We start from the raw sequence: 11,406 nt of genomic DNA on the forward strand, positions 1-11,406 counted from the left end.
TGTTTTGAAGATAATGTGCCATTGCAAGAATGCAGAAATCTAATTCTTCATCTTCATCCTCAACAGAGATATCCATCTGTCATATAAAGAACACAATATAGATGCATTATAATTTGGTACACAATAAAACAAAATAATTTGAGCCATCAAACATGATACATGGCTTTAAAAATGAGTAGAAAAAAGATCCATGATGCATACGAATTGATGACAAACAATCCACTTTCCCTATATTACAATCTGAGTGCAAACAAGAGGTTCCAAACAAAACATAGGTTCACGACAGTACAAGTCGATAGCAAGTAATTTTGTTCAAAGAAAATAACATCACAGAAGTTCTAATCTTTTTTCATAAAGAGATCCCATGTCCTCTTGATCCATTCAAGCCTCACACTAGGAGTCTCATCCTTGAGGGCACTGAACACATCACGATGTTCCTTCTTCATAAACAGTTGTAGAGCATAGAAATACACATCACTTTCAGGACGACCTCCATCGTTCACCACCATGGTCGTCATCTCTTTTATCTCATCTCTCACATGATCCACATTTGTTTGAGATGTCGCCGAATTGCGGCTAATCTCCCTCCCCTCCCAAAGGTCAACCATACGGTTAAATACCATTTTATCATCACTGTCTTTTGCCGCCTTTTGGACCATCTTGGGACTCGGTGAATAAGGACATGATCTCCTCTTTCGACCTTTAGATGAAACATTGGTGGGTGTAACTTGGTTAACATCTAACTCACATCCCGAGGCGTCCTCATTACCCTCTTCAATGTTAATTTGAGAAGCATCAACTTGAGACGAGGGAGTTGCGACCCTTGCATATGCATTCGTCACACTATGGTCATCAAATATAAAACTCATTCTTTGCTCATCAACTAATGGAGCATATCGGAACTTGGCGGCAATCTCATTCCTCTGCAGAAAAATCACACAAATAAATTAATTAAGAAATTGGATGGCAAAGTAACAAGTAAAAGTAATATGAATGCTTCAATACATGTATCTCATTCGCCCACCATTCATCGGTAGCCGCAATGCTCCTAGTAACAGGATCTATTCCAATGCCAGATGCCTTTTGGTTCAACGTCTTCCAACAATTGTACTCTTTTTTAAGTAAATCCCACCTATTCTTGAATTGCTTGCGAACATAATTTCTGTTTGTCCGCTCATTGAACTTCCTTATCATATTTTCATACCCAATTGGGCTCAAATGTCCATCAGAACGGTTACTTGCATTCACTTCTTCAACACAAATGTCAAGGAAAATTTTATGGGCAACAGGATCCCAATTTGCTTTCGCAGATTTACCTTTATCCATCTATCATAAAATGAATGTTACAATTTTAATCAAATAGCGCATACCCCATACCCCCATACCACATAACACGTAGCAGAAATAAAATCCCACTATGTATTTAATAAAAAAAATAGCTCACTGCCACAACACCAAATTCATACATGACAAAGTATTTTTGGTCATACAAATATACGTGCATAGCAATCAGTGTACAATTAGGGCTACTCGTACTATGAGCAATCGATTAGCAACACCAAGATAATACTCGCAAATCGCTGGACGATCTTCGCTTTGATCTTTATAGTGCTAGTACTAACGTACACATAGATCACTCGGCCGATTGCCACAGGAGCGTATCTATAGGAGCAATCCTACCCGGTGATAATTGTCCAAACCTACACAGACACATACACATGTATTGCACCGGACCCAGATACACTCATAACATCATGCATCACATGCAGATCAAGAAAGAAGTCCGGAGCAGAAAGATAAGAGGACAGACGGTGCTTACCTTGGTAAGAGCTTGGACGGGGACGATCGGACTGGAGCTTGCCGTGAAGATGGGAGTAGCTAGTGTGCAGGACGGAAGTGCAGCAGGACGGTAAGCAGCAGAGGGAGTTGCTATTGCTATCATCAGAGGGAGTTGCTATTGCTATCATCACTACAAAATACCAAAAACATTACTTTTACTACTGTTACCTTTTGCTACCGTTACCACTACTATCATATTACTTTGCTACTAAATACTTTGCTGCAGATATTAAGTTTCCAGGTGTGGTTGAATTGACAACTCAGCTGCTAATAATTGAGAATATTCTTTGGCTCCCCTTGTGTCGAATCAATAAATTTGGGTTGAATATTGTACCCTCGAAAACTGTTGTGATCCCCTATACTTGTGGGTTATCAAGTGGTGTCTCCTAGATTGGCTAGGTGTCACTTGGGAGCCTCCGACAAGATTGTGGAGTTTAACCAAGGAGTTTGTAAGGGCGAGGAGATCGCCTACTTCGTGAAGATCTACCGCTAGTGAGGCAAGTCCTTTGTGGGCGACGGCCATGGTGGGATAGACAAGGTTGCTTCTTCATGGACCCTTCATGGGTGGAGCCCTCCGTGGACTCGCGCAGCCGTTACCCTTCGTGGGTTGAAGTCTCCATCAACGTGGATGTACGATAGCACCACCTATCGGAACCACGACAAAAACATCCCTATCTCCTATTGCGTTTGAATCCTCCAAACCCTTCCCTTTACATTCTTGCAAGTTGCATGCTTTACTTTTCGCTGCTCATATACTCTTTGCATGCTTGCTTGATATGTATTGTGTTTGTTAAACTTGTGCCAAAACTCCACTTCAACTTAAAGAAATTAAAAACTTCAACTTTTGGCACTTAGTGTCTAATCACCCCCCCTAGACACCTCTTCTCGATCCTTTCAGCTATCCAGAAATTTTATATCATTTTCAATCAACAATATGTCATCCACATATAATATTAGAAATGCTACAGAGCTCCCACTCACTTTCTTGTAAATACAGGCTTCTCCAAAAGTCTGTATAAAACCATATGCTTTGATCACACTATCAAAACATTTATTCCAACTCCGAGAGGCTTGCACCAGTCCATAAATGGATCGCTGGAGCTTGCACACTTTGTTAGCTCCCTTTGGATCGATAAAACCTTCAGGTTGCATCATATACAACTCTTCTTCCAGAAATCCATTCAGGAATGCAGTCTTTACATCCATTTTCCAAATTTCATAATCATAAAATGCGGCAATAGCTAACATGATTCGGACGGACTTTAAGCATCGCTATGGGTGAGAAGGTCTCATCGTAATCAACTCCTTGAACTTGTCGAAAACCTTTTGCAACAAGTCGAGCTTTGCAGATAGTAACATTACCGTCAACGTATGTCTTCTTCTTGAAGATCCATTTGTTCTCAATGGCTTGTCGATCATCGGGCAAGTCAACCAAAGTCCACACTTTGTTCTCATACATGGATCCCATCTCAGATTTCATGGCCTCAATCCATTTTGCGGAATCTGGGCTCATCATCGCTTCCTCATAGTTCGTAGGTTCGTCATGGTTAAGTAACATGGCCTCCAGAACTGGATTACCGTACCACTCTAGTGCGGATCTTGCTCTGATTGACCTACGAGGTTCGGTAGTAACTTGCTCGGAAGTTTCATGATCATCATCATTATCTTCCTCACAGAAACCGGTTTATGTGATGAACTATTTTCCAATAAGGGAGCAGGTACAGTTACCTCATCAAGTTCTACTTTCCTCCCACTCACTTCTTTCGAGAGAAACTCCTTCTCTAGAAATGATCCATTCTTAGCAACGAATATTTTGCCTTCGGATCTGTGATAGAAGGTGTACCCAATAGTTTCCTTTGGGTATCCTATGAAGACACATTTCTCCGATTTGGGTTCGAGCTTATCAGGTTGAAGCTTTTTCACATAAGCATCGCAGCCCCAAACTTTAAGAAACGACAACTTTGGTTTCTTGCCAAACCATAGTTCATAAGGCCTCATCTCAACGGATTTTTATGGTGCCCTATTTAATGTGAATGCAGTCGTCTCTAAAGTATAACCCCAAAACGATAGCGGTGAATCAGTAAGAGACATCATAGATCGCACCATATCTAGTAAAGTATGATTATGACGTTCGGACACACCATTACGATGTGGTGTTCTGGGTTGCAAAACTATTCCGCATTGTTTCAAATGTATGCCAAACTCGTAACTCAAATATTCTCCTCCACGATTAGATCGTAGAAACTTTATTTTCTTATTACGATGATTTTCCACTTCACTCTGAAATTCTTTGAACTTTTCAAATGTTTCAGACTTATGTTTCATTAAGTAGATATATCCATATCTGCGTAAGTCATCTGTGAAGGTGAGAAAATAATGATACCTGCCGCGAGCCTCAATATTCATCGGACCACATACATCAGTATGTATGATTTCCAGCAAATCTGTTGCTCGCTCCATAGTTCCGGAGAACGGCGTTTTAGTCATCTTGCCCATAAGGCATGGTTCGCAAGTACCAAGAGATTCATAATCAAGTGATTCCAAAAGTCCATCAGTATGGAGTTTCTTCATGCGCTTTATACCAATATGACCCAAACGGCAGTGCCACAAATAAGTTGCACTATCATTATCAACTCTGCATCTTCTGGCTTAAACATTATGAATATGTGTATTACTACTATTGAGATTCTGCAAGGATAGACCACTCTTTAAGGGTGAATGACCATAAAAGATATTACTCATATAAATAGAACAACCATTATTCTCAGATTTAAATGAATAACCGTCTCGCATCAAACAAGATCCAGATATAATGTTCATGCTTAACGCTGGCACCAAATAACAATTATTTAGGTCTAAAACTAATCCCGAAGGTAGATGTAGAGGTAGCGTGCCGACGGCGATCATATCGACTTTTGAACCATTTCCCACGCGCATCGTCACCTCGTCCTTAGCCAGTCTTTGCTTAATCCGTAGTCCCTGTTTCGAGTTGCAAATATTAGCAACAGAACCAGTATCAAATACCCAGGTGCTACTGCGAGCTCTGGTAAGGTACACATCAATAACATGTATATCACATATACCTTTGTTCACCTTGCCATCCTTCTTATCCGCCAAATACTTGGGGCAGTTCTGCTTCAAGTGACTAGTCTGTTTGCAGTAGAAGCTGTTGGCGTTCTGGGAACGGGGGTCCCCAGACTTGCCTGCTTGCGGCCTGCGGCGTGGCTCAAGTGGGGGCCCAGCGCGGCCCATCTTCATCAGCTCAAGCTCAAGACCCTCGCGAGGGGCCAAGCCTCACGGGGTGGACGACCGGAAGCTTCCTCAGAGGCAGCCTCATCAGGCAGGCTCGCGAGGAGGCGGAGAGATCAAGGCAGGGGTACCTCACGAGGAGCTCGTGACGCAAGCCATGACGATCGAGACCAGGCGGGCGCCGGCCTGCGCAGTGTCCTTGTTTCCCCTTTGGTGCAAAGGGGGCAAGCACAGGCCAAGGCACCGAGCAAAGATTACCATTCCGGTGCAACGAGACCAAGACCAACAGAGCGGCAGGACGGAGGTCACCGTGGAGCCCAAGACGGCGTCATCACCAGTGATTTTGGCAGCCGAAGACCACCTTTTGGTCAGGATAACTTGTACTAGATGTTCCCCTTCAAAATGGCCAATTGTTGGCGCCCTTCCCGCTCATTATTTGGGGAGAGGCCCAGGGCCTCTATAAATAGAGCTAGCCACCACAGAGTAGAGGGCAGAGAGGATGGGACCGAAAAAATGAGATAGAGAGAGAGAGGCGATTGAACTCACCCAAGCAGTTCATCGCACCAGCTCAAGAACACCTCTCGCGAGGCTGTTCTTCCCTTGTACTGTTCATCATCAGCCCCTGAGGCAATCCACCACACCACACACTGGAGTAGGGTATTACACCACAACGGTGGCCCGAACCAGTATAAACCTTGTGTCCCTTGTGTTGTTCGTTGTTTCCAGCTTAGATCACGCGAGGAGATTGGACGTAGATCGGTAGGGGAGAGATCTCCGTGCGCACCCTAGTGTTCGAACCTCAAGGGTCTGCTGGAACCCGAAATCTGACATTTGGCCCGCCAGGTAGGGGTGCGCCAGAATCCTTCTTCCTCCGCATCGCGTTTCGTCGCCTCGCCATTCAGATGTCAAGTGACCCAGCTGCCAATGCCGACCGTGGGCAGCGTGGCCCGCCCACGCCATGTCACCGGCCCAGGGCGACCTCAACCTTGCGCCTCAGGCAGCCTGCGCTCCGCAGGGCGCTATGGGGCACGGGCGACGCGACCAGACGCCGCCTGCCCTCACACCACGGCAGGTGCGGGCCGCAGCAAGGGCCTCAAACCACGCCACGGCCACGGCGCCGTACACCCGACGGGAGCAAGCAAACTCCAGGGCCGCGCTCACGGTGGCCCGAGAGCTGCTACGGTGTCGGCTGCTGGAGGGCGGCCGTGACGTGTTGCTGGAGCGAGTCGCCGAGCTCCTGGATGCCGCCGCCTCAGGGACACCTCCTTTTTGTGTCCAGCTGCCACCCCAGACCCAAGGCGGGCCGTATGGCGGCGGCGTGCGCGCGCACGCAACTTCTGGCGGACTCCAGGGCCCATTCAGTGCCAACACCCCCGCCGGCACCGGGCGACAAGTTGCAACGGCCTCTTCTCAGGCCAGCGAAGGGGTGCCCGCCGTGGCCTTCGGCTTCGGCGGACCGTCGTGCCATCACCCCCAAGACGGCGCTCCAAGCCAGGCTGCGTGGCATACAGGTCGCCGCAGCAGGTGGCTGCCCCAATTCTGTAGCCTCATACCCCTCAGGAGGAGGGCGCAGGGGGCTGCAGGAGAGGGGCCGAGATTCGGGTTCGTCCCCGCGGCGGTCGGAGCAAGGCGTTCTCAGGAGGTAGGCCCCCTGCCGGGGAGGTGCCCCAGGGCCTGCCCCCGGCAGGGGACCCGTGGTCGTCGAGGGAACCACTAGCGACCGTTCTTCCCCATTGGCGTCGTCCTTGGTTTCCGGTCGTCGTCGATGGCAGCAGAGTAAGGCGCAAGGCGGGGCCCTCATCTGGCGATATGAAGCAAGGCCAGTACCTGTGAAGAAGGCCCAGTGCCTGTGAAGCTCGCCGCCCGTGACACTCTCACGTAATAATGAGTGGGGCTGTACACGCCCCGGAGTCTCCGGAGATCCGCCCTCGGGCCTCGGGGGTTCCCGCCCACGCCCAGTGGTAGCACTTAGCTCCGCGCTGGTGAGAAGACGTCGAAGACTAGACTAGGTGCCGGACGCGGCCTTTTGCTTTTGCCTTTCCTTGTTGATGAAGTTCTTCGATTTGGATTTAAGTTGGATTTGAGCTCGATGCTTGCGTGTGTTTTGGGGAAGGGGTGTTTAGTCTCGTTCGAGCAATCTCTCGCGTTCTAGTTTTGGCTTTGCGTCCAAAGTGAACATCGGCTGCCCCCCTCGCGAGCCCCTCGTGAGCCGTGCCGGGCCAGGCACGTTCACAACCAGGACCGCTGTTACCGCACCCTTTCCGGAGGTTTTCATCGCAGGATCCACAAGTTAATCAGAAGACACCCGAGGTGCAGCGGCCCCCGCAGGCCTGCTCGGGACTCGTCGGGGTCAGAAGTTACACAAGTCAGCTGACCCATCACCGGGCCAGCGGCTAAGTTCACACGCAACATTATGCTTACCAGGGTACTAATTGCAAACCTTTACATGAGGGGCTTCCCCTCCCAAAATGCTCTTACATCCTTCAGGGCCAAGCCCGAACCTTCTTCGTGCAGGTTAAACAGTACTGACATGCGGTCAGTCGGACATATCACTCACCGCGTCTTCTTGGGCATCCTCGGAGGCATCACTGGCGTCATTGACATTGCCGCCACTGCCAAGGAGGAACGAAGACCAACATCAAGATGAGGGGGCTGGGGGCTTCCATGAGCCGCGTGCAATCGCCTGCATCTTGGGTGGCGCACAGGCCCCAGCCTCACAGTGCATCTTCAAGCAGTTTGCTCGCGAGGTGAATGCAGTCCTCCCCAAGCTTGAGGCCACGCGCCCTCTCAGGTGGTCTGCGTGCGCTATCACGTTCAGCTCAGCGGATCAGCTCAAGTGCGCGGCGACGGCCGGAGTCCTCCCAATGCTTTGCTCCCCAGTCATCAGCAATGTGCAGGTCACCAGGACCCTCATTGACGGCGGAGCAGGACTCAACGTCCTGTCCGCCGAGACGTTCGACAATCTCCAAGTGTCGTACGATCAGCTCCAGCCGACCAAGCCCTTCTCAGGAGTCACTGATGGTTCCACTGTTCCCATAGGACAGGTTCGCCTTCCATCCTTTGGGCAACGCAACAACTACCGCACGGAGCTCATCGACTTTGACGTCGCCCACATCCGCCTGCCATACAACGCCATCCTCGGGTACCCAGCCCTGGCCAAGTTCATGGCGGTGACTCACCATGGATACAATGTCCTAAAGATGTCATGAAGCGGTGGAGTCATCACCGTACCCTGTGAAGAAAGGGACGCAGTGTGTTCACTCGAGCGCGCGTTCCAAGCCGCAGCAATTGAAGACCCGGACCACAGGAACGGAAGACCTCACGAGGTGACCCTTAAGAAGAAGGTTTCGCCTGGCCCAAGCCACAAGGAAGCAGGCGCCTCCAGAGGTGTTGCGTCAGGGTCCGCGCCCAATCAGGGAGCGCCACCCTCTCTCGCATAGGAAGGCGCGCCCGGCGCCCTCCTCAGGCAGGGCTTGGGGGCTCTTTCTTGGAGAGCCACCGACTTTGCCAAGGTCGCGAGGGAGGCGCTCGGGCACCACTTGGAGGGGTGCTTCTAGGTACGTTTCCCTCAAGAAGGTACAAGGCAAGGAAGACCAAACCCTCAGGAGTTCATCGCAAGAAACACCCAGGAGCTACAGGAGTCGAGAGTCATGCGCGGCAGCCGCCGCTTTCCCATCGTAGCCCCACATCCAGGCGAGGATGGTGTGCTGCGCGTCTGCATCAACGTGCCAGGGCTCAACCGAGCCACGTCTCAGGAGCGCCTCTGGCCTTCGCGCGTGGGGCGTTGCGAGGGTCCACCTCACAGCTACGTTCGCATGCCTCTCGGCCTGCTGAACACGGTCGCCGCTTGTCGGTGTCAAAACCAGCGGATCTCGGGTAGGGGGTCCCGAACTGTGCATCTAGGCCTGATGGTAAAAGGAGACAAGGGACACGAAGTTTTACCCAGGTTCGGGCCCTCTCGATCGAGGTAAAACCCTACGTCCTACTTGATTAATATTGATGATATGGGTAGTACAAGAGTAGATCTACCATGAGATCGAGGAGACTAAACCCTAGAAGCTAGCCTATGGTATGGTTGTTGATGTGTACGTTGTCCTACGGACTAAAACCCTCCGGTTTATATAGACACCGGATAGGGTTAGGGTTACATAGAGTCGGTTACAATGGTAGGAGATCTACATATCCGTATCGCCAAGCTTGCCTTCCACGCCAAGGAAAGTCCCTCCCGGACACGGGACGAAGTCTTCAATCTTGTATCTTCATAGTCCAGGAGTCCGGCCGAAGGTATAGTCCGGCTATCCGAACACCCCCTAATCCAGGACTCCCTCAGTAGCCCCTGAACCAGGCTTCAATGTCGACGAGTCCGGCGCGCAGATTTTCTTCGGCGTTGCAAGGCGGATTCCTCCTCCAAGTACTTCGTAGAAGATTTTGAACACAAAGGTAGTGTCCGGCTCTGCAAAATAAGTTTCCACATATTGCCATAGAGAGAATAATATTTACACCAATCTAATCTGCTGACGTATTCCGTAGCGTGACACACCACGGCCAAGCCTTTATCCGAGTCGTTTCATTATCCCACCTCAGCGCGTTATGCGAGGCGGTTTCCTTGGCACGTCTTGTTAAAGCAGAGATCGTGTCCCCTTATCCCGGGATTCTCATCAATACGGGCGTGGGTAACCCAACCGCGCCATTGATTACGGCGCTTGGAGATAAGCGAGTTTTACCAGGCTGGTGGGGACATGTAGTTGCGTCCACCCATATAAGGGGATAAGGATCCACCTTTTCACCTACGCCTTCTTCCTCCTTCGCCTATCCATTCTAGCGTACTCGAGCTCCAGCGCCCAAGTCCGCACTCCCCACCTCAACCTTCTCCAGCCATGTCCGGAGCGGGAGGCAAGTGGATGGTCTCCTCCGTCATGGAGGGACATATCAAAAAGCTAAGGAAGGCCGGATACCTGTCTAACGACATCGCGTACCGGCTCCCCGAAAAGGGGCAGCTCATCCCCACCCCTAGGCCCCATGAGAGGGTGGTGTTCCTCCCCCATTTCCTCCGCGGACTGGGCTTCCTTCTCCACCCATTTGTCCGGGGGCTCATGTTCTACTACGGCCTGGATTTCCACGATCTGGCCCCGAACTTCGTCCTCAACATCTCGGCATTTATCGTCGTGTGCGAGGCCTTCCTCCGCATCCGCCCCCATTTCGTCCTATGGCTCAAGACTTTCAACGTCAAGCCGAAGGTGGTGCGCGGCAACCAGGCGGAGTGCGGAGGTGCCATGGTGGGCAAGATTGCCAACGTCCTATGGCTCGAGGGCTCCTTTGTGGAGACCCTGAAGGGGTGGCAATCGGGGTGGTTTTACATCACCGAGCCGCGCGACGCCGAATGGGTCGCACCCCCTGAGTTTCGATCTAGACCCCCTACGCATCTCACCTCCTGGAAGGAGACAGGCCTATCATGGGGTAAGAAGGGAGAGCTGACCAGGCTCCAAACATGCGTCCAAACCCTGGTGGACAAGAAGCTCAAACTTGTCAACGTAGTCCAGGTTATGCTCATCCGCTTGATCCTCCCGTGTCAACAACGGGCTTTCAACCTGTGGGAGTTTGACCCGGCGCGGCACCAAACTCTGAGCAGGCTCTTCGACACGACGTACGAAGATGCCTCGAAGGTGCTTTTCAAGGGCGCCGAGGCTCCCGCATCCGCTACCAAGGATCGCGGATTCAGTGCGCAGCGTCATGCTCTCGTGGTAAGCTGTTTTTTTTCCTTTTATAGGGTATCAGTTTTTCATAGTTTGACTCCATGCGGGATCTAAACTCCCTTACCCTTGACAGGATTGGCAGGTGACATCCGGACAGATCAACTGTCTGGCTCCTTTGCCCGAAGGCCCAGCGGACGCTCGCCTGGCGAAGCTGCTGGTTCCGGCACCCTATGTGGTGCCGGAGAAGAAGGCCGCAAAAAAGGCCGCGGGGACTCGAAAGAGTGCCCGGCGCCAGGAGGTGTCGGATCCATCATCCGACGGTTCCGAGGCGCATTCCTCCCGTGAAGACGAGGAGGAAGAAGAAGAGACCTCTCCCCCTCCAGCGGGGGGAGAGAAGAAAAGGAAGGCCGCCCACTCGGGGGAGGCCGGAGGGTCCAAGAAGGGGAAAACCCTTCCTCCGGACTGCTCCACCGACGCCGACGGTGGTGGGGAGGAGTGGCAGCCCAGGGCCAAGCCCCTGGCAAAATCGTAAGTATCCGGATACCGGAGTAATTCATAGTATTCGTTTATTGCACAGCTTTCCCTTACGTCGAATATGTTTATGCAGCCCACCCAAAGACCGGCT

The 11,406-nt window shown here is 50.9% G+C and overlaps 1 protein-coding gene across 1 annotated transcript; it reads right to left on the minus strand.

Annotated features, from left to right (window-relative positions):
• Nucleotides 1-338: 338 nt before the first annotated feature.
• Nucleotides 339-1,326, minus strand: LOC147974639 (L10-interacting MYB domain-containing protein-like). Its single transcript, XM_087519528.1, has 2 exons — nucleotides 1,006-1,326; nucleotides 339-923 (listed from the first exon to the last, which is right to left on the minus strand). The coding sequence occupies exons 1-2, from the start codon at nucleotides 1,324-1,326 to the stop codon at nucleotides 339-341; spliced, it is 906 nt and encodes a 301-aa protein (XP_087375654.1).
• Between the last annotated feature and the right edge of the window lie 10,080 nt (nucleotides 1,327-11,406).

The sequence above is a fragment of the Triticum urartu genome, chromosome 4A (genome assembly GCF_056163025.1).
Source record: "Triticum urartu cultivar PI428250 chromosome 4A, HENAU_Tu73, whole genome shotgun sequence".
Lineage (NCBI taxonomy): Eukaryota > Viridiplantae > Streptophyta > Magnoliopsida > Poales > Poaceae > Triticum > Triticum urartu.